The sequence below is a fragment of the Desmodus rotundus genome, chromosome 2, assembly GCF_022682495.2.
Source record: "Desmodus rotundus isolate HL8 chromosome 2, HLdesRot8A.1, whole genome shotgun sequence".
NCBI classification, from domain to species: domain Eukaryota; kingdom Metazoa; phylum Chordata; class Mammalia; order Chiroptera; family Phyllostomidae; genus Desmodus; species Desmodus rotundus.
In genome coordinates this window covers 5,838,107-5,863,558 of record NC_071388.1, presented here as the reverse complement: position 1 = coordinate 5,863,558, position 25,452 = coordinate 5,838,107, and the positions used below count along the sequence as shown (strand labels likewise).

General features: G+C 48.2%; 1 protein-coding gene across 2 annotated transcripts in view; it reads left to right on the top strand.

Moving 5' to 3' along the window:
* ERG (ETS transcription factor ERG) overlaps window positions 1-25,452 on the top strand; it is a 214,924-nt gene that overhangs the window by 55,586 nt on the left and 133,886 nt on the right. For both annotated transcript variants that reach the window (XM_053917163.2, XM_053917178.2), the window contains exons 2-3: window positions 5,560-5,661; window positions 9,011-9,098. In XM_053917163.2, the coding sequence (XP_053773138.1) occupies window positions 9,060-9,098 (39 nt within the window). In that variant the 5' untranslated portion in view covers window positions 5,560-5,661; window positions 9,011-9,059. The remainder of the gene's footprint in view (window positions 1-5,559; window positions 5,662-9,010; window positions 9,099-25,452) is intronic.

Genomic DNA, 25,452 nt, shown 5'->3' with positions numbered 1-25,452 from the left:
ACTCCTGCCGTTGCGCAGCCATGTTGTTAGAGGCCACCAGGAGGCTGTGACTTGCCAGATGCAGTACCGGTTCTCAGTGTGTGTGGTTACTGGATGCAGTTCTCATGCTCGTTCATCTCTCTGCAGATCAGACTCTATGAGGCATTTCTGCCTCCCTGCATGGCCTTGCCTGGCTTCCAGGACTTGGGTCTTTTCTAGCTCTTCCTAATTCTCTTAGGGCTTTTCCTTGTGTCCGGTGCTGTTCTATTTTCTCCCTCAGTCTCCTGAATCCTGCAGGCACTGTCCTCAGCTGTCTTCTGCCCGCATAACTCCCTCATATGAATTGTTTTGCAGCCTGCGGGCAAACAAGGCGGTGTAGGGTTGGTATTTGTGATTAGTTCTTTAAACTCCATCTCTCCCACTCAACTCTGAAATCATGAGCAAAGCCCACCCCTAGTTAGTACTTAGCTTAGTAATTGGCACATGGAAGATCCTCAGTCAGCTGGACAAATGGATGGATGGGTGGATGGATCATGGATGGAAGATGGATGGATGGAGGCTGGATGGGTGGATGATGAATGGATGATGGATGATGGATGGAGGATGGATGGAGGATGGATGGATGGATGGAGGATGGATGGTTGGATCTGAAGGGCAGGTTAGTTAGGTTTAGGTCATGGAAGGAAACAAATGGACTCGAAGGAAAGTTTGGGTTTCGATCATTGAAGGAGTCCAATACCAGTGGAACCTCTCCTTAATGATAGAGACAAGTCATTTACCAATTCTGAGCTCACACTCTGTGCCCTGTCCTGGGCATAAGGATGAAAGCCACTGTCCCTACAGCATGTCCCTTCTCCCTTCCGAGTGCACTCTTTCACCCTCGCACCTTTCTTTGCTCATTTGTGTCTCCACCCCAGTGCCACCTACTGCGTGCGAAGTGCCCATCACACACTACTGCCCCTGGAGGGACCTGGCCGTTCCCTCGTGCTAGATGCAATTGCTGCCTCTCCCGTGCCTCTCTTACTACCCTGCCGCGTTCTGCCTCCAATCAGTTATTTAACTAAAAGTCTGCCCCCCCATCAAATGCTTTGTTTATTGGTGGCATATTCGATGTCCCCGTGAGTGCAGGATGCCCTACTCAATACATGTCTAGGTTGAGGTAGGTCGTGTATCTTGATAATAGTTGTTTGTTTCCGAAGTCTCAGATATAGTGTTGTATAAGTAGGAGGATTTATGGGCTGGACTAATTTCCAGCAGATAATTTTATTTTAAAATTAGACCTGAAGAGCATAGTCAGCATGGCTATTGGAGTTCGGCTGCAGGTGGCAAAGAGCTGGAAGTGGCTCTTTTGACCGTGGATACTAGAAATGTGGATGCTCTCCCCAACCCTGGGCAGAGGTCTTCTTTCATTTATTCCCAGACATCCACAGCATGTGGGTTCCATCCTCAGGCTACCTCCTCTCATGGACCTCAGGTGGCTGGCGCAGTTCCAAGTGCCCCACAGGACAACGTCATATGACCTTTTCTTGCCAGCCAAGAGACTTTGCCCAGAAGCCCTCTTGCTCACTTCCCCAGGGTTGAATTGCCAGGATTCTTCACATGCCGATCCCTAAACGAGCTGATGGTAAGAGGAAGGGGTGCCCAGTGATAAGGTTTACCCCTGAGGTTGGGACAGGGTCAGCTTTCCCCAGGCAACTTTGGGGCGGGTGGGCTGCACACTGGCACAAAATTGGGGTTCGCTCTGTAAGGCAGAAGGGAGCAGCCTGTTGTGTCTGTTGGCTTTGCCAGCTATCGGGGGGGGGGGCTATAAAAGGACAAACTGGTTCCTTTGTGACTGCGTTCACCATGACCCTGGGGACAGCTGCTGCCCCTCTGTCCCTGGCGTCCCCTCTGTCCATGATGCCTGGTGGGAGGGGAGCGTTCTCACCACAGGCTGTCCTGGTTCATTAGAAATCCTGGCTGGTCCCTGTTGTGGAGGCCGCTCTTCAAGGATCTACTTGCCCCACTTCCAGGAGTTGACCATTGATTGCTTAAGGAATAGTCGCTGTTGCCAACACAGGTTGTCAGGAACACCTGTTTGCAGCGATCAGCTCCCTGGCCAGTGCGTTTGGGAGTCAAGGAGGTCCCCAGGCCCTGAACATCGCGATGCCTTGCATCTCTCTGTGTGTGCACTTGGAAATGTCACAACAGCGTCTCACAGGACTGGCACCACCTGTCCGTCACCCACAGCCTGCAGAGGAGCACACTGAGGGCGTGCGGGCTCAGTGGGCCGCTGCTGGGCCAGCACGAACCTGGCTGCAAGCCCAGGGCCTTTCTGCTGCACTGCGGCTACCGCGGCACATCGCACTTGCCCTTCAGGTGTGTTTGGCTCCAGCCATTTCCATCGAGAATGTTCTGATGATCACATGGTTCTTTGCGTCTCACAGTGCAGAATACGGAGGCTTGCAGAGTCCCAGAGTGGGTGGTTTGCGGCCCTCGGCTGGGACAGGGCTGGGGCCTCTCATAGGTCACTTGGCTTTTTGACCTCTGCTTTTTTGGGGACCAGGAGCTTTGGGGCTGGGCCAAGCAGTTTGCTCTCATACTAAAATTTTCAAATGCTTGAGTTTTCCTGAGTTGTTGACTCTGGTTTGCATATTATTCTGACTTTTTTGCTTTGATTAGGCCAGCTGGTACCTCACATGGCTGGTGGCATGCCTGTGTCTGGCAAAGCTTCTCCCCTGGACTTTGTGACATCTTTTTGGATCCTTTGTGGCTCCTCAGCTGTGTGATGGATAATTTACACTGTCAGAGAAATACCCTCTGGACAGATAAAATATTAATAATGCCATAATGCTAATTTAAAAATACCTATCGCACATATTTAATAAAATCTTCTCTGGGCTTTACTCCTGTCTTTAAGTCAAGTCCAACAATGCAATCATGTATCAAGTTATTCATTTGGCCTAGTAGAGGTTTTGGCACGAAAATATACTGCAGGATGACATTGGATGGGAAATCTTGGCCCGGGCTTTGAAAACTCTTCCCCCTTTTGCAGCAATGGGGAACTCAGAAGCATTCAAACCTCTTGTTCATGGAAAGCACTTTGCTAAGTGGTAATCAATATTGGCCTTTGATTTAGAGGGGAAGAAGTTTGGGGGCACGTCGTCAGCTCAGCATGTGGGCTGCCACGCAGAGCGTGACCTAACGTGCCATTGCCCTTCCCGTCCCCACTGCTCGCTTTCCTGGGGCGGGACAGCACTGCCCCAGAGGCCGGACGGGACAAGTCACTGTCCTTGTCAGGGAAATGTGTGTAGGGGACACAGTGATTATTACGTAGTTTTTAAAAAGTTTTTATTGAGGTATAATTGACATATAACATAGTGGCCCTGCCTCATCCGCTGGGCTACCCCCAGCAGGCGCCTGAAACCACAGGTGGGACTGAAGCCTGCATTGACTGTGTGTTTTTCTGTACAGAGCTACCGATGAGAGAGTTTCACTCCTAAGTTAGGTGCAGTAAGTGACCACCCACAACGACTAATAATAAAGTAGAGCAGTGGTAACAGTGCACTGTAATAAAAGTTGTGTGAATGTGGTCTCTCTCTGGTACCCAGCCTCATAACCTGGGCATCCTGGGTCTGGAGCGGGTGCCGGGCGGGGCGCACAGGCAGCTACATGAAGGGGTGCTTCACAGCCCGGGGTGGGGGTGCGGAGCTGGATCAAGGGAGAGTTCACGTCACACGTAGAATGGCGAGCGATTTAAAGCTCATGAATTGTTCCTTTTTCCTTTCTGGAATTTTCCCCTTAACAATTTTGGGCTGCGGTTGACCATGGTAACTGAAACCTTGGGAAGGGAAACCACGGGTCAGGGGGACTATTGTGTATTAGTTGCAGGTGTACAATGTAAGGATTCGATATTGCAAATACTGCTAAATAATCACCGCAAGTCTAGTGAACACCCATCACCACACAGAGTTGTAGACTTTATTTTTTCCCGTGACGAGAACTTTTAATGTCTATTCTCTTAACAGCCTTCAAATATGCGGCGCAGTATCATTATCTGGAGCCACCGTGCCGTCCATTATCCCTCACGGCCTGTGTGGTTCCAGCTGGAATTTCACTCACACTCCCCTGCCACCCCACCCCCACCTTTGGCTGCCACTGTTCTGTTCTCTGTATCTGTGAGGGTTTTCACGTTATTTTATTTTTTGGACTCCACACCTAAGTGAGATCATACGGTATTTACGTCTCTCTGAGTCGCTCAGCATAATGCCCTCAAGGCCCTTCCACGTTCTTGCAGACAGCAAGATTCCATTCTTTTTTATGGCTGAATAATACTCTGTTGCGTATATATCTGTGTATATTTTCTTTATCCATTCATCTGTTCATAGGTTTTTTCCGTGTGTTGCCTATTGCTTTTTTTTTTTTTTTTCTGATTATCAACATGAGTATTCTTGGGTCTTAAAATTTGGAAAGGAGTGAAAACTATAAAGAAAAAAAGAAGACAGTCCCATAATTCACTTTGGAAATACAAAGATCATTTCTGTTAGCGATTCCATGCTCTTTCCTTTGGTCATCCTCCTTCTCTTTCTGTCTTCCCTTTTGTCTGCCGTCCATTTTTTTACAAGGCTGGACTCATGCTATATATATGGTTCTGTATCCTAAACTTTTGGTCCCAAGAATTTGTGTTTCCCGTGTCAGAATAGACGCTTCGCGGTGGCAGTTGGGCAATTTGGATTAAATGTCTCTGTTCACGGCTCGAAGCCTTTAGGTGGAGCGGGTGGGCCAGCTGGCTGCGGGTCCACTTATAAATACTGTAATATTGCCCACTGCAAATGTTGATCTTGATGCAATGCTTAAGACATTTTCTAATTTGAAAATATTTTCAACTGAAACAGTTGTCACTTGCAATTTGTCATGTCGTGAGGGTTCTATTAAGTGTAATATTTTGGGATTGGATATTTTCCTTGGAAAGTTGCATAAGCAGAGAAATTCTCCTATCTCCCAAAAAAGAGGTCGGATTTTAGAGCTGCGCCAGCAGGCCTATTCTAGGAAAGATTTGTTTTCTTTCTCTTTATTTTCTTTCTTCGTCTGGTACTGTTCTAACCTTTTAAAAAATATGGGTCCTCCCAGCATCCACACATTAAAAGGATTGTTTCTTTCCTGGGACGAAAACAATTGTTTAATTACAGGCTCCGGGATGTTTAATAAACCCCATTACTCTTTGCTCGGCGCAGAGACAAGCGCTGAAAGGATGATCTGGGAAAACCATTATTACCGAAGCTGGGGGCTGCGAGGAAAGGAAAACATTTTCGAGATATTTCCTTAGCAAACGTATGCGTGGGCTTCGGCGCGCCAGCCCAGGCCTGGCCTTTTTCTCATTCCTGATTTTTGCTTCCCGTTGCTGAGCTTCCCTCTGAGGAATGTTGCCACCCTTCCCCACCCCTTTTAAGGGAAGGATTTTAACTTTGTGCCCCTTTTCAAAGGATATTTAAAAATAATGTGTAAGGAATAGGTTTTGTCACTAAACATCCAGTTGGTCCTTGGTATTAATATTTGGGAGAAAACAAAACCAAGGTTTAATATGTCTACATTCTGTTTCAGGTTGTTCCACAACCTTTGAAGGCCTGGGGAAAGCCGTGTTGACCAGAAGTGAGACAAATGACTCACAGAGAAAAAAGATGGTGGCGCCAAAGGCAACTGGAGGTAAACCAGAGAGCCAGACAACCCTACCCTTCCTAGTTAGGGGTTTTTTTTTTTTTTTTAATGTGATTATGTAAATATTCCGTGTCTTTAAAATTTGGTATCTGTGGTCCCAAACCTGCAAAGCCCTTTCCCTGGACTGTTGGATGTCCTTGGACGGGCTCTGTTGGCCCCACTGATTCTCCCTCCCAAACACGCTGCCTCGTGCACAGCACTACCCGCTCCTCCTTCCCCAGCACCGCAGAGTTGTATGTCCCGGCTCTCTAGGTATTGTAGTCCACACAGCTCCTCCTGTCTGCGCCGCCTTCTGCTCTCTCTCGCTCCTTCCAGAAGAACCTAAGGCCAAGGACAGTGTCTGCAGACCAGGGATTTGTAATTCCTGCCGTATTACTGAATTGAGTCTGTAGTTATTTTTTAGTTATTTTACCTGCATTCAATTGAAACCTCGTTTCAAGAGGCACACACACACAGAACAAGTCTCTGCATCCATTAACTGTGCAAAAAAAGTAAGGTGGACGATTTCAGCACTTTACGTACAAAGTCCCCACGCCCGCTAGCGCATTGGGCCTGTCAGACTGCCCTCAGAAGAGCGCCGCAGCGGGTGGAGGAGGTTTTGGTGAGGCCCTGGCACGCTCACTTAGACCTTAGGACTGGAAAGAGTCTGTCCTTTGCCAGAACTGCGCCAGGAGTCACTAGCAGATGGACAGCGGGACACAGTGACTGGGACGCCCCTGGAGTAGAGGTGGTGTCCAGGCAGAAACGGCGGGGTAAATTGGGTGTGGTTCCCGAGGCCATGTCCCATCAGGGCCGCTAATCTCCACTAGTTAGAACATCACAGCATAACCCTTGGTCAATGTGTATTAGTTTGCCTGGGCTGCTGTAACAAAGCACCACAGACTTTGGTGGGGCCGGGGTTAGATAATGTGTGTTCTAGGGGACCCCTTCCCTGGCTCTAGAGAATAGAAGTCTGAGGTCAAGGAGAAGAAAATATTTCCCCTCTTTTCCCACAGACGCGAAACAGATGAGCAGGACAAAATAACCACATTGATCGCGTATGTACACACAGGGGCTCCATAAGCCCATGGGGCCAAGGACGTGCCAGGCATTTGGGGCTCAATGGCCATGTCAGTGAAGGGGAAGCACGGGGCTGGTTCCGACTTTAAAGGGGAGGCAGATGGTTCACAGGTAGAGGAGAGAGAGTGAGCGATTGATGAACATATCCCTGCCGGGACCACCTGGCATAATGAGACACAGAGCGGAGCCCACCAAGCCGACTCGGCATGCTGTCCCCGTCTGCCACATCTGGATGCTAAAGTGATGCTCTCTGTCTTTAAGCAGGGTTTTTTGTTTTTTTGGTTTTTTTTTGAATCTGAATTCCTTTAGTCAGGTAATGGGGAAAATCAAAAGTTCTTCCTGAGTCTTTTGTTTCTTAAAAATAAGCAATTTAAAATAATCAGTATCCAGAAGAGGCACATCACGAGGCTGAGGGGGAGCGTTTTTTTGGCCTGGGCACGCCCCCATGGAGGAGCAAAGCCACGGGGTGTAAGTACTTCATGTCTCTTGAGACCTGGCCTGGGAACCGGGTATGCCATCCTTTGGCTGCGTTCTGTGGGGTGAAGCAGGTCACGTGGACAGCCCCCTGAGACGAGGGTTGGGCAAACAGTCTACATGTGTAGTGAGAGTCACCGCAGTACCAGGCAAAAGGTGTGGGCGCAGGGAGGAGCCGAGAGTCGGGGCCATCGCTGTGATATAGGCTATTGCATCACTGTCCTCTCTGTGTAACACACTCATGGGGCGGTTCAGTGGCCTGTACGTGTCATAAGCTGTCCCAACCTAGTAGCTGAAAACACTATGCGATGTGTTCTTTCCCATGGTTCTGTGGGCCGACGGGGCTCAGCTGGAGCCCTGCTCCCTGGACACTCGCGGGGACTGTGGTCACCTGCAAGGTGACCATTCTGAACATCCAGGTGGGCTCCCTCACAGGCCTGGCACGTGGTGCTGGCTGTCAGCCGGGCACCTGCCTTGGGCTGCGGCCACGTCACTGTGCTGCCGGCAGGCATGGGGCCTGGGTTCCCAGAGGCAGGAAGGGGAAGCTTCTGGTTCTTTGGAGTCCTGGCCTCAGAACCACCCAGAACATCCCCTCCGCTGTGTTCTCCGGATCAAAGGCGGTTGTAAATCAGCCAAGAGCTGAGGGGTGGGGACAAGCTCTGATGGGGGTGTGAGCACCAGCATGTGTGTGGGGAGGGGGGAGTCGTGTGGGGTGAGCTACCTGGAGAGAGGCCGAACTGAATAGAAGAACAGTCTGTTCCTGAGTGTGGGGGGCTGCACAGAAGGGAGCCTGTCTTGTGTGAGGAAGGTTGAGGATGGCCCCCTGATGAGCTGTGTCACCTGAGGAGCAGAGGGGTGTTTTCTGTTTTCCTGGGGTGCCTGCTGCTCTCCTAAAGAGGCCACCCTGGGGGAGTCAAAGAATCCCTGCACTGAGAGGCCTTCGGCCAGGACCCCCTGCCCACCCCCTGCCCAACCCCTCTCTCCTTGGTGCCCCAGGAGCCCAGTTACCTTCAATGGCTACCCAGTTCAAGTTCAAGACAGTGTGCTACTCGTTTTGCATTTTTAAAGAAAGTGTTACCCTTTAAAATGACTTGCTTTAGATGTCAGGGGAAAAAAATGCATACTTTCCAGGATCAAGAAAATTGGCTACAGTAAAAATAATGCCTAAAGTTCTGAGCATGCCAGGAGCTTGCAGGACCCCGTGGAGCCCTTTTGGGGGACGGGCCCTGCACACGCAGACATGGAGGCGAGGGCTGCCCATGAGCAGCCCGTCCACACTGGAAGTGGATGCTGTGCCCCAGAGAGGGTCATAAAGAGAGGAGGAGAGACGCCATTGGGGCCGCAGTGCATCTTGGGCATATCTCTGGCATAATGTGCTCACCAGCAAACTTCAGGGCAGCTCTGTGTCTGTAGTCCTGGAACTGAGCTGTTTCTTTTTGTTTTGGGGTTAATTACTACTTAGAGTCATGTGCCAGATTTATGAAGAAGAAAAACAACAACAAAAAAATGACAGTTGACTAAAAAAAGTGATAATACCTAGAAGTATACATTAGAAAAGGTATTTTCAGTGCCAGCTGGTGGCTAAAATCTACAGATACCCAAAGGCTGGGTGGGAAGTTTTACTGGGGCCTGGAGCCCTGGGGGAGAGGTCCCCATAGAATCCACCTTTGGGGCCGACATGTTTCCCGCCAAGATGGGAATTGTTTTTTAGACTTTGCTTTATTGTGTTCAGCCCTTCAGGACAATGAAACACTGAAACCTGGTTGTTTATCATGGTTTGTGCCATCTCTTTTTTGTCTCCTAGCTGTCTCCGGTTCTACCTGGACGCTGAATGAGCTGGCCTGCTGAAGGACATGATTCAGACTGTCCCGGACCCAGCAGCTCATATCAAGGTAGGTTCCCTGTTGGCTGGGAAGCTGCGAGCTTCCTCCCTGGCTGGGTTTGTGTGGGTGCCTGCTTGTGCGTCAGTCACTCCGGGGCCCACCCACCAGGCCTGTGGGCCCCACCCACTGCACTGCCTGTCTCCTACAGCCTGTGAGCCGAGCACATAGTTTTTCCATTTTGAAATGTGATTGGGAAAAATCAAGAGAAGAATGTTTCATAACACATGTAAATTACACGAAGTGTAGATTTCATTCAGAGTCACAGCATTTTCCCTGGGACTCGGGCACCGTCACTCATGTACATTCTGTCCGGGGTGGCTCTTGTGCCCTAGAGGTGGCATTGAATAGCTACAAGACCATGCAGCCCACACCCTGCAAGTCTTCACTCTCTGGCCCTTTGCAGAAGAAGGTTGCGGAGTTCTGAGTAAATGTAGGAAACCACATCCGAATCCCCCTGACTTCTGTTTAATTCCACCTCCTTTACACTGCCCGGGGTCACCTAGGAAGAGACTAGAGGGCCACCACTTGGGTCTCCAGTGCTCAGACATCGTTTTCCCTGGGCATGCCACCACTTTGGTGGCCCGTCAGGCCACACCCGCCCCTGCTGCTCACAGACAGCCTTTCCCCGCCACTCTGGAGGTGAGAGAGCAAGGCAAGTCCCTGAGAGGAAGCCGGCCCATTCATCTCCATACCACACGTACACGCAGGGAGAGCCACAGGGAGGAAATGAAGCAATGGTTTTAATATACTTGACCCAATAACTGCTACAGAAAAAACTAGGGCCAGAGCTACATTAGCCAGATAGGCTGTCTACACCTGTGCTGTTTAGCTCAGCTGTCTGCGCTGGGCCGATCATTCGCCGCATTGCCAGTTCTTCGTGTTCCCCATACTCTTCATTTCCCCTGAGTGGCCTAGTATGCTTGACTAATTTATGTCCTTTGCCTGAAATGTTAATTGAAAATGGAAAGTGGATTATCATTGAAAGGAAAGTTTATGGCATTGAAAAATTTACCTCTTTTGGCCTAACATATAAAGTGGCCTCCAAAATATCACACACACACACATTTCAAAAGTAATATATTTGGGGGGGGGTTATGGACCTGGACCATGGGCAGCTTACATCCGTGTCTTGGAAAATGGGGTTGGAAGTAGTAAGCGCTCCAGTGCATTCTTTGAGCTTTGTGGGTGCTCGTGAAATTTCAGAAATAAGGGATATCCCGGGCGTGTTGAGGATTCTGAATTTTATGCAGGGGTAGAGAGGAGTGGATCCCTACTGGGGACACTATAATTGGTTTCTGTGTGGTATTTTATGGGGGCATGGTAGTTACATCTACAGAGGTGCAAGTGGAAAACCTCTTGTGGACATAAGTTTTCTTCAGAAATACCTGGAACATACCTGGTAAGTGTGTTCATGCTACACGTGGATGGGGGGGGAGGGGGGCTTTTTTCTTTTGGACTCTGTTGGCTGTGAAGCCGCACGGTGCAAATTAAAGGTCCTAGGGAGGATGATACAAGAAATACCTTTTACAGTTCAGAGTAGGCGGGCTAACAACTGAAACCCATTTTGATTGGCATTTTGTTCCCCACCAATTAGAAGGAAAGGATAAAGTCAGCAAGAAATTATTGCAGAGTTTAAAAAGGGGGTTCATGAAGTGCACAGTTTTAGAGAAATCTGAGGGTCATGGTCTCTGGAAATGTGTTTATGGGAACTGTCCTGGATTTGGTCTCAGAACTGTGTTTTCAGTTCTGATTTATCACATTGTCATCATATTCGTTAGCATAAATACACACCAAAGATAATTTTGAAGAATGGTAACCCTGAGAATTTTTTTTAAACGCATTTCAACTCAGATTGCTCCTGTGTGTTTTGAAGATGAAGTGGCCAGTGAGCACCGCAGTTACTAATAGCTGATATTGGCTCCGAGGTAGTGAGAATTATATTAAAGATGTTTGTTTCCATGGTAAATCTATCAAATTCTACCTATTGGAGTTTAAATACTTATTTCTGGACTTCCTTCTTTCGGTATATGAAGTCAGTGTCCTTGACAACAAAGTTAGGAAGATCAATTGCCTTTCTGTATTTCCTTAAAATACCTGACTTGGGGAGCCGGCTCAGCAGGCTGTTCTGTGCGGAGCAGTTCCCGGCTCCGGGGTGAGCAAGGCAGCCTGTACTTCTGGGAGGGGAGCTCTGGTAAAGGGCACAGGAATGGCTCCCTGTGATGCGTTAATGTAAATAGTGGATGATTTTGTCTTTGGCTCATTGCTACTGAGAAGGACTTCAGTTCTCCTTAGAGGGGACCTGACGTTGCAGGTGTGCAGGGGCCCAGCCACAGAGACTGGGTGTCCTTCACACTCCAGTCCACGGGCTGATCTGGGGAAGGAAACATTTTATGTTAAAGGAATTTATTCTACATAATTTACCGCAGTTCTTTTCTGCTAGAACAAATATTAATGTAGCAAATGTATAATATATGGTTATATTATTAATATAGGTCATTAGCGTACTCTTATGTATTATCAGTAGAAGGGGAGAAGGAAGAAGAGGGAATATTCTGGAAGGAACTGGACAGTACAGGGTCAGTACTTAGCAAGAAGTCAACTGCTGAACTTCTTTCCCACGTGATTCTGTAGTGGCTGCTCTGGAAGTAACGCTTCATGTTGCTGATTCTAAAAGATGTTGAACTTAAATGCTGTTTGCGTTCCATAGAAGGAAGGGGTTGAAAGGGTTTTAAGAAGCAGCCAGCATTAACTGCAAGGCCACTGGGAGGCCTGAGGACCCAGCCAATGAGTTGGACTCTAAAAGTAACACGAGTGGATGCCCTGACCAGCATCCCTGCATCCCTTTATCCCTTTATCCCTGCATCCCTGCATCCGAGAAAGGGGTCGGACCACTTCTCTGGGCCCATCTTGATTTGTTGGAGAAGGGTGGGTCTCACTCCCCAGCTCCTACCTGGCTGACAACAGACACATTGAGTCGTAAGCACTTCACACATATTTGCAAACCTGATTTATAGTCACTTTGCTTCACAGGAAATTAGAAAGTTTATCCTTTGAGGATACACTCAACAGAGACCAGAGGGTGGAGTTCTTCCCCCAAAGTCCATGTGCTGTGGAGATGATGTAAGCCTTTGATGCACTGCCTCATTTTTCCTTCATAAATCAGGCGCTGAGCAGAGTCCAGCAGGGTTTGCACATCGCGACCAGCCGGGCAAATCTGTGGCTGTCGAGAGCTGCACGTCCGTTCCCCTGCAGGACAGTGGCGCTTAGGGAAACAGAGAAGAGCGAATTTGCTAACATTCCTGCAATGAGCACGTATTATTTTTATAATCAGAAAAGTAACATTGTCTAAAAATAGCAAGATATTTGATAACAGCACAAAGGGGGAGACTTCTAACATTGGGTGGCCCTGCCTACAGATATGAGGGGGCCCCCAAAACTCAGAATTTATAAAAAATTGTATACTTATTCCCCTAATAAGAAGCGAGGGACACTTCTCCCCTGGACTCTGTTACACTCAATTGCCAGCCCAAGAAACATGTTGACGTTTTGAAACCCAAATCCAAACAGCATTCCCTAACCCTCACGGGTGTGACTGGGATACTCGGAGCTGCCACACAGCACAGTGCAGCCTCCAGGGCAGACAGGAAGAAAAACACCAGTTGCTCTGATAAACATAGAATTTATAAAAAATTGTATACTTATTTGTACATGTTTAAGCTTCAGTCACCTTCGAAGTGCTCCCCATTTGATGCAATACACCTATCGAGACACTTTTTCCACTGCTCAAAATGGTTTTGAACTTGTTGATTTTGATGCATTTCAATGCTCCTGCCGTTTTTTGTTTCACCTCTTCCACATTGGCGAAACGTTTCCCTTTGAGGCCTTTTTTTTTCACCCAGGGAAACAAAAAAATGTGACTTGAGTTGAGATTGGGTGAACAGGGAGGGTGGGGCACAGGGGTCATGCTGTTTTGGATGTGGGCAGGTGCACTCCTAGATCACCCATCATGAAATGGGCAAATGTGGTGAAAGAGTCTTCAAAAAAAAAAAAAAAATTCACTGCAGCCAAACGCAGCCTCTCACAACAACGCCAGCTGGTGCACTGGTCCAGATGGGTTCCTAGAACACTCACCTAGGAGAGGAAGCCTGTACTACCAGGCACCTGCCCTTCAGGTAATAATTCCATTTTGTGGGCCCCCCTTGTATGTTACATGGAGTTTGCTGGAGCTGGGCTGTACCTTCTGTCCCTTGAGGCTGCTCTCGGTGCCTGCAGTGGGGTTCAATGGCATGCTCCCCCAGGCATACCCACAGTCCCCCAAACTGGTGACTCCTCATCAAGACTCGGTGGTGCTGACATGTTCAGGGAGGATGCTGGTGTAACCAGGAGGTGTGGGCTGGGGTCAGAGGAGAGTCAGACCCCACTGCCCAGCAGGGTGGTGGTAAATTGCACGTGGCTGACCCAGAACACTCGGGGGAAGCTTTCCTCTCTGACAGCATCCCAGAGAGCTGCTCAAAATGCAGATTCCTGGGCTCCCCCCAAAGCTGCTTCTTCAGGAAGTGTCGGCTGGACCCAAGGGACTGCATTTTAATGAGTGCCGAGGTGTTTCTATGGCCCTTACTTAGATAATGAATAAAATTATTAATTATTAAGCTAGCCTGAGATAATCAATTGGTAGATGTTTATCAGAGCAACTGGTGTTTTTCTTCCTGTCTGCCCTGGAGTCTCCGAGTATCCCAGTCACACCCGTGAGGGTTTAGGGAATGCTGTTTGGATTTGGATTTCAAAACGTCAGCATGTTTCTTGGGCTGGCAATTGAGTGTAACAGAGTCCAGGGGAGAAGTGTCCCTGGCTTCTTATTAGGGGAATCGACTTAGGAATTTGAATCAGGAATTTCTCAGGTCAGCCCCGCAGCGAGTGTGTTGGAGGCGTCCGCATGCCTGACCCGCTGTGGCAAGCACAGTGCCCTTTGTGTGACTGGAGTTCAAGCACCGATATCCTGTGGCAAGACTCAGCATTGGGACCACTGGTGTGGGGGAGGCACGAGCTGGAGGCCAGCTCAGGGTATGATGAGCTCAGGACGCTGCGCGTGTGTTTTCTGATGAGAATACCCAACTTTCTCCCTGTTCTTACTCATGTGTGGTGCATGTCTTATTCACGGGGTCTCTGTGGGTTCGTTCCCACCTTCTCCTTGTCCTTTTGCACGTTCTTGACCTCTGATCCCAAACTCCCATGTCTTCTTACCTGGCTCTGATCTCCAGCCTCATAGCACTAGGTGCCTGTTCGACACCCCACCTGGATGTGGGTGCAGGTGCCTTCGACTCAGCAACCGATCAGAGGAAACACACATCCGTTTGCGCGATGCTCTGAGTCTTCAGAGCATCTTCAAATTCTCTGGTGCCTTTAACCCTGGGCGTGCATCACTTGTCCAGCTCACAGAGAGTCTCGGGTCATGCGTTCCACAATGCTGCCTCATTGTTAGCACCTCCTCCCTCCGGGACACAGCGGCTATAGCGTGAAGGTGAGCAGGCAGGCTGTGAAGCCAGACTTCCTGCAACTTCTGCCCGAGACTCAGGCTTAACACTTAAGGCTTATCTTTAACTGTTCTCTGTCTTTCACCTCCTGTCTTATTCATAGTGCCCTTTCTTCATGGCACAAATGTGGGTCTACATTATCTCCCTCTTGACCTGGGACAGGAGTCTCTTCTTCTGGCTGCTTTCTCCACCCCTGTCCTTATGTTCTCACACGCCGCCAGGCCAGGCTAGTCCTCCCAAGAGGCAGCTTCCTTCAGTGCTCCTCTGATCAGAAATCTTGATTCATTCATGGAGCACGGACACTTTAAAGAGTCTTTTGACACCAGCGTCATCCCGCCCAATTGTGCTCTTCTGCGCTTCTCCAAGGAGTGTACGAAACCATCCTTTTATCATGTCTTATTGCAAGTTTTAACCTTTGCTGATTTGAAGGGTGGAAAGTGGAGTATTATAGGTGTCATTTCATTTGGAAACTTGAGCAAGTGATCATCTGCTCATACACTGACCAGCAAGTTCTATTTCTTTTATAACTCCCTTTTCTGCTCATTTCAATGAAATCGTTTAATATTGCTGGGGGTGGGGGCATAGCAGGAACCAAACAGAAAAGATCCCTGCTTACATGAAGCTTACATTCTAGGGGCTGAAATAGGATATGTTTAAATATATAAAGTCAGCATTGCAACAGATATGTGTGTATATATCCATATATTAATGCTGGTTGGTATTCTCTAGAACAAAATGTAAGGCAAGCAAGAGGTAGTCAGGAGCAAAAGGAGGGGGGAAGTTAGGGAAGGTCATTGGGAAGATCTGAAAATCAGACAGACAGGAAGGAAGTGAGAGCGTGGGCCATGTGATCTTATGGCGGAAGAGTGCCCGGAGAGAGGGAACAGCATAAGCAAAGGCTGTGAGGCAGGAGCTCGCTTGGCATGTTCAGGGAAAGGCAGAGGGTGAGGGTGGAGCTGCAGGATGTAGGGTTGGAGAGGAAATCCTGAGGTTACTGGGGAGATTCCGATGAGCAAGGATAAGGGCTTAAATTTCATTGTGCCTATCGGGAAGCCATTGGGTTTTAAGCAGAATGGGTGACCTGACCTGATTGAAACTTTCTAACGATGCTGCTGACGTGTAATTTACATTGATTGTGCCATTTTCCTCTGTGAGTCCTGGGCGTATGATTTGAGGCTGAGTGTTGAGTCCTTGCAACACATGGAAGATGGGAAGAGGAGGAGGAGCCCACAGAGGGCTGAGAGGAGGAGCCAGTAGGTATGGAAGGAACTGGAGAGTGCCGGGTGGGCAGAGGCGAGGGCCATCAGCTTTGCAGCGTGGAGGCTGTGGAGGCCTCGGTAAGAGCGCTGTGGATGGACTGGACACCTGGCTGTGGCAGTGGCTTCAAACGTGAGGGGAGGAGAAGTGCAGACCGCTCGTGCCGGCGACCCTGGTCACAGTCGGGATTTGGAAGGTTCACTGCCTTTCTCGGCCCCGGTACAAGTTGTGCTTTAATGATATTAAGCCCAAACTGTGTCAGATTTGCCATACGGATTTTTTTTTAATCCTCACCCGAGGATATGTTTGTTGGTTTTTAGAGAGAGAGGAACAGGGAGAGGGGAAAGAGAGAGAAACCTCGATTGGTTGCCTCCAGTGTGTGCCCTGACGGGGGACTGAACCTGCAACTTTCGGTCTACGGGATGATGCTCCAGTCATTTGAGCCACCCAGCCAGGGCAGTCATACTGATTGCTTTTGATGTTGGTTCTGCTTTTTAATTTTTATTATTACACCACAAGATAAGTGTTTTTATTTGTTTCCACCTATACTTTCCTTTGTGATCTTTCTTAGCTGTTAAGCTTAGAAGGTTCTTATCTATTTTTCTGGGTTTTATTTTTTACTCTATAACTTTGTTAACAGAAACAAAAGAAAATGTGTTCTATTTTGGAAACCACCAATACCGTCATCAGTGTGCACAGCAGACATGCAGAATTGCGTAGAGCACCTGGCCTGGGTTTTTCCCCCTGGGGTTCTGCCGTCTGTGCAAAATGAACCCAGCGTAGCGTGGCAGGGTTTTTTCTGTGAGTGCACCCCCACGGAAAGGTCGGACAGCCAGAGTAGATGACAATGAGCACAGCGCACCAGTCCGAATGGGGCACAGACCAGCCAGAGGAGGTCACGCTTGGACACGGCTGCTCTCCCTGACTAAGTGCTCATATGTTTCCTCCCATTGCTCCCTTGCTGGGGAACTGGAATTCTTGCTTCCTGCCCTCTGGCCTCTTGCTTGGGTCTGCTGTCCTCCACATCTTGATGCTTGGATCCTTGCCGTTTGGACAGAGGAAGGGTATTTACCGAAGAATGATTCTCTCTGTGCATGTTTTCTCGGCTTGTTGGATGATACATTACTCAACGTGGCCATACGATCATTTGTTTCTCTTATTGTATCTTGTGCCTAGTAGACGTTCAACATAGTGGTATTGATAGAATTAAATAGGCAGTGGTCACAATGAAGCGACAGGGACCCAGGGACTTCGCTGTATTCTGGGACAGATGACCCTGTTCCCTCTTCACGGGCTCTTCACACATTTGTCCCTTCCTTTGTAGATGTGGCGGTGATCACAGAGCCGATTGGCAACAGAGAATGTGTTCTTAGGGGCACTATGTCCTAATTTATATATGTGTATATATATATATATATATATATATGTGTATATATATGTGTATATATAGTTTTATTTTTTTGGAGCAGTTTTCAGTTCACAGCACAGCGGAACAGAAAAGCACAGAGCTCCCATGCACCTGCTGTCCCCACACCCACAGCCTCCCCCACTGCTCACGTCCCCTCCGGGTGTGTATTTGCTCACCACTGGTGAGCCGGCACAGGCACGTGGTCATCGCCCAGAGCCCACAGCTTGCAGCAGGGCTCACTCTCTGCACTGTGCACTCTGTGGGTTTAGGTTAATGAACAGCCGCCTGCATCTCTCACTAGAGCATCGAAAGGAGCAGCTGCACCTCCCTGAGCACCCTCTGTGCTCCCACTATGCGTTCCTCCCTCCCCCTCCCCAGCCCCTGGCAACCGCTGATCTCTTTCCTGCCTCCCTGGTTCTGCCTTCTCCAGAAGGTCCTGTAGTCAGAATCGTGCGGCGGGTAGCCTTTTCGGATTGGCCTCTTCCACCTAGTCCTATGCACGTAAGCTTCCTCTGTGTCTTCTCGTAGCCTGATAGCTCATCTTGACTTTTTCAAATCCTGGAGCTTTTAAAAAATTGTATGAGTGTCATATATTTTCTCCCCAGAATAAGCAATACACACTCTCTTATATGCTCACAGATCTACTGCAGCCAACTCAGTGCCCCCCACTGACTCCCCTACTCCGCCCGCCAAGGCCCAGGGGTCCCTGGTTGGAACCCCATGCTGGTGACGGAACCCGGTTGGACGCGGTTGGTGAAACCGAAAAGAAATTTCCATTTGCACCTAGCTCTCCTGCCAGAAAATGTGTGGCCTCTTGCAGTCAGGGACAGGGCTCCTTTGACCAGAGGTCGTTTCGAGGCACATTCTTGACCTCCATTCAGTTCAGACCACAGACAGACACGCGTTGGCAGGTTTGTCGTCTGGAGCACTTCCCCTCCGACGGCAGTGTGCACACGCGTCACCCGGGGCTGGGGGGCCTTCAGAGTCTGCACTTCAGTCGAGGCCCTGGCACTGCTGGCCTGAAGGCCAGTCTTTTCACAGCAAGACTTTAAAGCCATGGTTTTCAAACTGTAGGCCACGACCCACCTGAGGAAGGGAGGCAAGGCCAGTGTTAGCCAAAGGAAGTGGAATGGGGTGGGGGCCTCTACACAGGAAGGAGAAGTCCTATTTTGGAATTTTGGAAACTTGTTTTAGTGTTGTGTGTGTGTGTGTGTGTGCGTGCATACCAGGTTGGATACACCGTGTACGATTTCTTACTCTGGATACACTGAGCAAACCCTGCTTGTGATTTCTGTGGAGGCAGAAATGGGGGGCGGGGGGCACCACGGTGGTTTCACCCTCAGGAACAGTGGGTTCACAGCATGAAATCGCACATGTGTCTCCGTGGATTTGCTTTGCTGACTCTGGTATCCAGATGTTGGGATTTATCCAAAGCAGGAACTGTAAATAGCAGAGAAAGTTCTCTCTTTCTTTTGCTAATTTTAAAGATCAAATTCCAGGGTTAAATGAAAATCCCAGTTGTGTTTTGCCTAATTGAGAGTACATGTTACTTCTGAGAATATACTTTTCAAAAAAGTCAACAAATTTAACCGAAGCATGGCTATTAATTTTTGAGGGATTCTTTGTGGATTTTCTGGAAAGTGCTGCTCATTTGCATTACACATTTACTGCTAATATGCTGCTATTATCGATACCCCAAAATAAACAATAACACCAATTTATATGGACCTCCAAATTAGTCCCATAAAATTTTACAGTAGTGGCGGTGCTGAGCCAATCGAGCTTGAGGCTGGCACAGCACGCAGCTGTGACCACGTGATTCGCGTGTCCTTTGTTTTAAAGCCCACGTTTAAACCGGGTTGTGTTTAAAATCTTTGTGGTTAAGATTAATCGTCACCAATCAAAAGTTTGTGCCTGATGTAAAAGTAAAGAGCAAGTCAGATTTTTCACGACTTATGCTGTTTGAAAAAGCCCCCAGTTCCAACTTCTCATTCTTGTTTGAAGAAAAGGTTATGTAAACTTACCCATTTCATTGCCCACGGCAGGAGGAAGCCAGAGCCTGCAGGTGGGACTAGAGGTCGTGGGCAGGTTTCCTATTTGGCTGCCAGGGGAGGTTGTCCTGGAAGAATTATTCATAAAATAGACAGTCCTAGCAATGAACAAAGACATCAGGAAAGAAAGCAGACCCAACAAGAGAAGATATTTTCACCTTATGAATCATTTAAACAGTATACTCCTGTTCCTATTTCTTAGTCTTTAGGACTGGAAAATTCACCTATATCCAATAAAAAGAGTTAAAAAGACCCATCACTTGATTCCCCAAGACTGGAATTAAAAACAAACAAAGAAACAAAACCCAATCTTACGTGACATAAGATTCATCTGGTAAGGAAGTGTGGCTATGAATTGGAAAAAATCACACGATGGGTTTTTGTTTGGTCCCTCCTCCAGGTTTATTGAGATAGAATTCATACTGAACACTGTGCGAGTGTAAGGTGTGCATGATTTGACACACATATGTTTTGGGAAATGATTGCCACAGTAGGGTTAGTTAACACCTCCATCACTTCATATTAACTATCAGTTAATTTTTTGGTGGTGAAAACATTTACTCTTTTAGCAATGCAACTATAACAATATGGTACTGTTAACTATAGTCACCATGCTGTACATTACATCCCAGAACTTACCTTACTTTCATATTTTTTAATTGATTTTAGAGAGAAGGGGAGGGGAGAGAGAGATGTGAGAGAGAAACATTGATTGGTTGCCTCCTGTAACATGCCCCAGCTGGGGATTGAACCCACAACCTAGGTATGTGCCCTGACGGGGAATCGAACCTGCAGCCTTTTGGTGTGTGGGACGATGCTCCAATCGAGCCATCCTGCCAGGGCTCATCTCATCGCTGAAGTTTGTACCCTTTGACCAGACTCTCCCAGTTTCCGGCACCTCCATTCCACTCCCTGTTTCTGTGAGTTTGTTTTTTTAGAGTCCACATATGTGAGATTATACAGTATTTGTCTTTCATGTGATTTATTCCACTCAGCTTTATGTGTCACAGGGTTTTTTTCCTTTTTAAATCCATTTTACAGTATTAAACATGTTTTAGAAAATCGATTGATATTGATTTATGATATAAATCAGTTGAAGGATTTATTAAGTGTCTCCTATTATTTTTACATCAAGTATGTTTTAGACTAACCCAAAAATGTAAGTGACATGTCACGCACAACCCTGCCTTGTGCATCGGGACAAAAACATCATTTTCATCGCCAACTCACTCACACAAGAGTAAGACTTATGCTGCTCACTCGTCTCCTTTGAAATGGCCAGTAACATGGTGGGTGAGTGGACTTCTGTGAAACTTTATTTCCCAGGAAGTCAGTCCTCACATCGGGCATGGAGAGTCCCTTTTCTCCAGCATCAGATTTAGGAGCATTGTGTTAGCTGGGTTCCCTGGGAAGCTGATGTTCAGACAGAACTCAGGACACATGAACTTTATTGGAGGGGGTGAGGGTGCGCCTGTGACCGAGGATCAGATGGGGGTGAAGCAGGAGTGGGCAGAGAGAGCCCCAGTGGGTACAGTTGGACCAGCCCCCCAGGGGGCTCTGAAGCGGAGCCAGCCTTCTGAGGGTCCCGCACTGGGGGAGATGCCCAGCCTCCGCCCAGGGTCCCCCACCTTCCCCGCTGTGCTCAGTTGTTGGCTCCTGGTGTCTGGGAGGACGGGCAGAGTCTGAGCCCCGAGCAGCTGGAGGCTGTTCAGGTGAGTCCTGGATTCCTTCTTGAAGGCAGATCAGAGGGGCGCACCTCCTGGCTGCCACGAGCACCTGCAGAAGCAAGGACGGGATGTCGCTGGCGCCTTTGAAAAGTCTGGCAGGGTCATTATTTACTTGACATTGTCATCATCCTTTTGCGGGGCAGCTTAGCCATTTGAAGGACGGTCCTTCTCCTTGGCAGTTAATGCTGTTTGTGAAATCCATGCGCCCTTCCCAACGTGGAATGCAGCCTCTTGTCAGTAGTGCGTGGACCGGGGTGTGTCACCGTCCCAGGTCCTCCGTTACCAAGTGCCACCATGGAAAACTGGAATCCTCAGAGAAAAAACCAATGACTATTTCAAAAATCCTACTCATTCCATTGTTGGGATGTTTCTTTTGGTTAGACCTGTGGATAAATAATTTTCTTACTCTATTTGTTACATTATCTAACTCTTGAGATATTGAAGGTTGACATTAAATTTCTCGTAGGCCTTTGGGTTAAGTCTGTTATTGATTAGTGAGATCCCAAGTCCAAACACTCAGTCACGGTCATCATCCATCCGCCCTTGCCCTCCCAGCACTTGAGTCCCTATCTGGGCTCTCCTCCCACGCCACTCAGGCCTGGTGATCTTCAGCGCTTGACGGGAATGGGATCCAGGCGAGAGAATCTATTTCCCACCGAGCACTGTGCCAGGAAGCAGAAAGGTCCCCTCCTGTTTGGGCCACCAGGAGCCTGCCCTGTCCATGTCTGGCCACACTCCTGCTCTGGCCTTCTGCTTCTACTGGGTTTTGGAATTTGGTGACCGGAAGAAATTGGGGGAGGACACACACATGAGTTCCTTGTGCTGCTCCTGAAGTTTCCACCAGAGGCTGCCTCAGGGCCTCCTGGAGCAGGGTGTGTGGCCCCAGTGCTGGGCGGGGCGCTCGCCCGGATGTCCCCCGTGCCGTGGCCCTTGCTCTGACTGCCAGGGAAACCCAAAGGAGGCTGGACCTCGCACACTGTCCCCTCTCTTAGCTCTTCAACGTTTTCTTTGTGTTCCGACTGTGCAGTCAATTGTTGTAACATTATTTTCCCTGTTTCCCTTCATCCCGATGACAGGCCGCTCACATTTCACACCCCTCTCCGTGTCGATGGTTGCGTGGTTTACAAACATCGCCATTGTGACTCCATTTCTCTTCCATGTGCCTTCGTGCTTTGGGTGGAGTGGTTGGGACCGTTTACCTTCCCCACCTTGCGTGGTGCAATTTTTGTTGCCTCTTTGTGTGGTAAAGGTAATCCGGGAGCTTTCTTCTCTTCTTCCTTCTGGCTCATGTAAAGCCACTTCCTTTACAGACATGTGATGGGGAATAAAGCACACCCCAGGGCAGACCTGTGTCAGACTGGTGCCAGCATTAGACACTGCCTATCTCCACACGTTTGCCTTTACTGTGGGAGGACTGAGCGAGGGGTGGAAAACCGGTTCTTAAATTGGGGCACACTCACCATGACCTTGGCCTTTGGACTGGCAGTTTTTGAATGCCTTTGGGAAAACAGAATGCCTAACAGGGCCTAGCTAGAAGGCATTACGATTCACTCCTTCCCGAAGAATGAAATTTAAAACTGCTACCAGTGTGATTTTTACAAATGATCCACTTGGCACACATGTGTGTGTAACCATTTTATGGACTGAGCAGGACTCAGTCACGCTCACGTGAAACCTTAGTTACTTTCTCACCACTGCTCCTTCCCAGCTGCTCCAAGGAAAACAGTCTTTTACTCAAGTGTTATCTCAGGTCTGTGGTCACTTTTAATTGTTCATGTGGTCACTTGGGCGTGGCTGTATTTTAGATTCTGATGTGCTGCCTAGGGTTTGCACGCCACTGTTCTGAACAACAATTTAAAAAATGGAAGCAACCTATGAAGGAGTAAGGAAGATGTGGTGCAGATATGTGAGGTCTGGCCAGAAGGCATCCAGCCATGTACTGTGAAAAATAGAGACATTTATTGAAGAAGATACAAGATACAAGAAACATTGTACATAGGACAACGAAGCCTCAGTCCCCTTCAAAGTAGGCACCTCGGGACCTCACACAATCAGTTCTCCCAATCACCATCAGCTGCCCTGTCCTATTTTCCTGAATTTCATTGGCTGCCTGAAATCTCTTCCCTTTCAAAGGTGATTTTAGTTTGGGGAAAAGTCAGAAGTTGTAGGGCACCAACTGGGCTGTAGGGGGGGCTGAGTCACCTGGGTGGTTTGATGTTTCACCAAAAAGCTCTGCATGAGACGTGATGCATGAGTGGGTGTGTTGTGGTGATGAAGCTGCCAATCACCAGTTGCGCACAGCTGCAGACTTCTGAATCATCTGAATAGTTTCCCTGGAGGAACGTTCAAGCTTAACGCAGATTTTGATGCAGATTTGTTGCTCTACTCAGTCATTTTGAATGTGACGGCCACACAGTGCACATACTCCTTCAATAGTGTCTACCACCCCACTGACTAGTACAGTGAAGTCGTCATTGTTCACACACACGCATTCCAGTCCACTCTCCTTGGCTGCCAGATTACATCGATGTTGCACAAACCATTCTTGTTATATCAACAATGGCTGGACCTTTTCTGGACAGACTTCAAACAATGGAATATTATGCAGCAATAAAAACAAAATCTTGCCATTTGTGACAACATCAATGGATTGAGAGGGTCGTGTGCTAAGTGAAGTAAGTCAGAGACAGACAAATTCCATATGGTTTCACTCACTGGTGGAATGTAAAACAAAAGCAGACTCATAGAACCAGAGGCCAAACGATGGTTACAGAGGGGAGGAACTGTGCGGATGGGTGAAAAGGGGACAAGGGATGTAGTCAGTGACACTGTGATGAGTTTACATGATGACCGATGATGACTAGAACTAGTGGGGTGATCACATAGTAACGTAGAAGAACGTCAAATCAGTGTATCGCACACCTGAAACTGATATAACCCATGGGAGGTTGTCTATCAACTATAAAAAAAAAAACACAAATAAAGGACAAAAAAAAATTGCTCCAAAGTCATGCATTGTCAAGCTTCCAAAAAGTACTGTTTGGTTCTCTAAAAAAAATCACGAGAATGGCCTCTGTTGGAGGGAAGCAAAGTTGAAGAATCTTGGGATGGTTGCCTCTGTTAGTGTAAAGGGCTTTATATCTGGAATATAGTTGACAAAATTAAATTAATAATGAATAACTATTTACCTATATACGGTGTGACAATTAAAACAGGAAAAGCTGTCGTGGGTCTCTTGGCGGCGTGGGGCGCAAAGCCGGTTCCCTGGGGTGGGGCCTCCTGCAGGTTCTTACTGTCACCGGCCTGCCCAGGGCTGCGTGTGCATCGCTGCGGAGACTCCCTTTCCTAGACCGAGGCCTGGGAGCAGGACCGAGAGAGGGACGTGGGGAAAAATAGTATCGTACAATACATCTCACCAAAGCGGTTCTGATGCGGAACAACTACGCTTCCGTAATTTCAGCCATGGTCCTGCTCAGCATCTATGTATTTTGATTTAACTAGACAGGAAGTAAAGGATTATGTAATGTTTTGCTCATTTCGTGCCTTTTGTTACACGTATTAATACCTTATATATCAAAAGTTGCCTCAAATTAGCAACGGTGCCATCTTACAGCTTCTGGCTATAGGAACAAATGTTCTGGTGCTGGAACATTCTCGGCCTGTCAGATTCAGGAAAGTATTTCGGTGGCCAGGGGCGTAGCTGAATGGACCAAGGGCATCGTTTTATCTTTCTTTTACCTATAGAAGGCAAATGAGTGTCCACAAGGTAAATAGCAAAACGAACACAATGCAACAAAGAACATCCTCGAGGCGGCAACATCTGGAATGGAATTTTGGCGCTCGTGGTAGGCACAGCGAGGCTCCAGCTGCCGTCTGGGTCGGTGAAAAGCTCACCTTTGCTTTTCTTTTGGTTTGTGTGCGGGAGTCTCCTCCAGGTGCCCTAGGTATGGCGTCCTTCCCACGTGGAGGCAGCATTCCCTGTTGTCTCGTGGGAATTGGTTTGCTACCCTCTTCAATCTAGTGAATTGATGGGTGGTTGGAGATACCACACACAGTCAACCATGTACTAATGACCAAATCAGGACGTTTGCAGCCCAGAGACGGCAGAAAATCCATGTCCCTCATTTCACCTGTGAGCCGACTCAGAAGTTAGCCGGGGCAGCCTAGGCCGAAGTCAGTGGGGAAGTCCCTATGCACCATTTCTTAGACTCTTTCTTCCTCCAGTACCCTAGGAACTAAAAGGAAATTACGAGAAGCAATTCTACAGGCAGGCAGAATGCCTGCAGATGGGCAAAATCACCTCTGGACCTAAAAGAGGAATATTATTCTTAATGGTTATCAGCTGGGTTGAGAATCCCTTCCCAGGGCCACCCACAAACAAGAAATAAG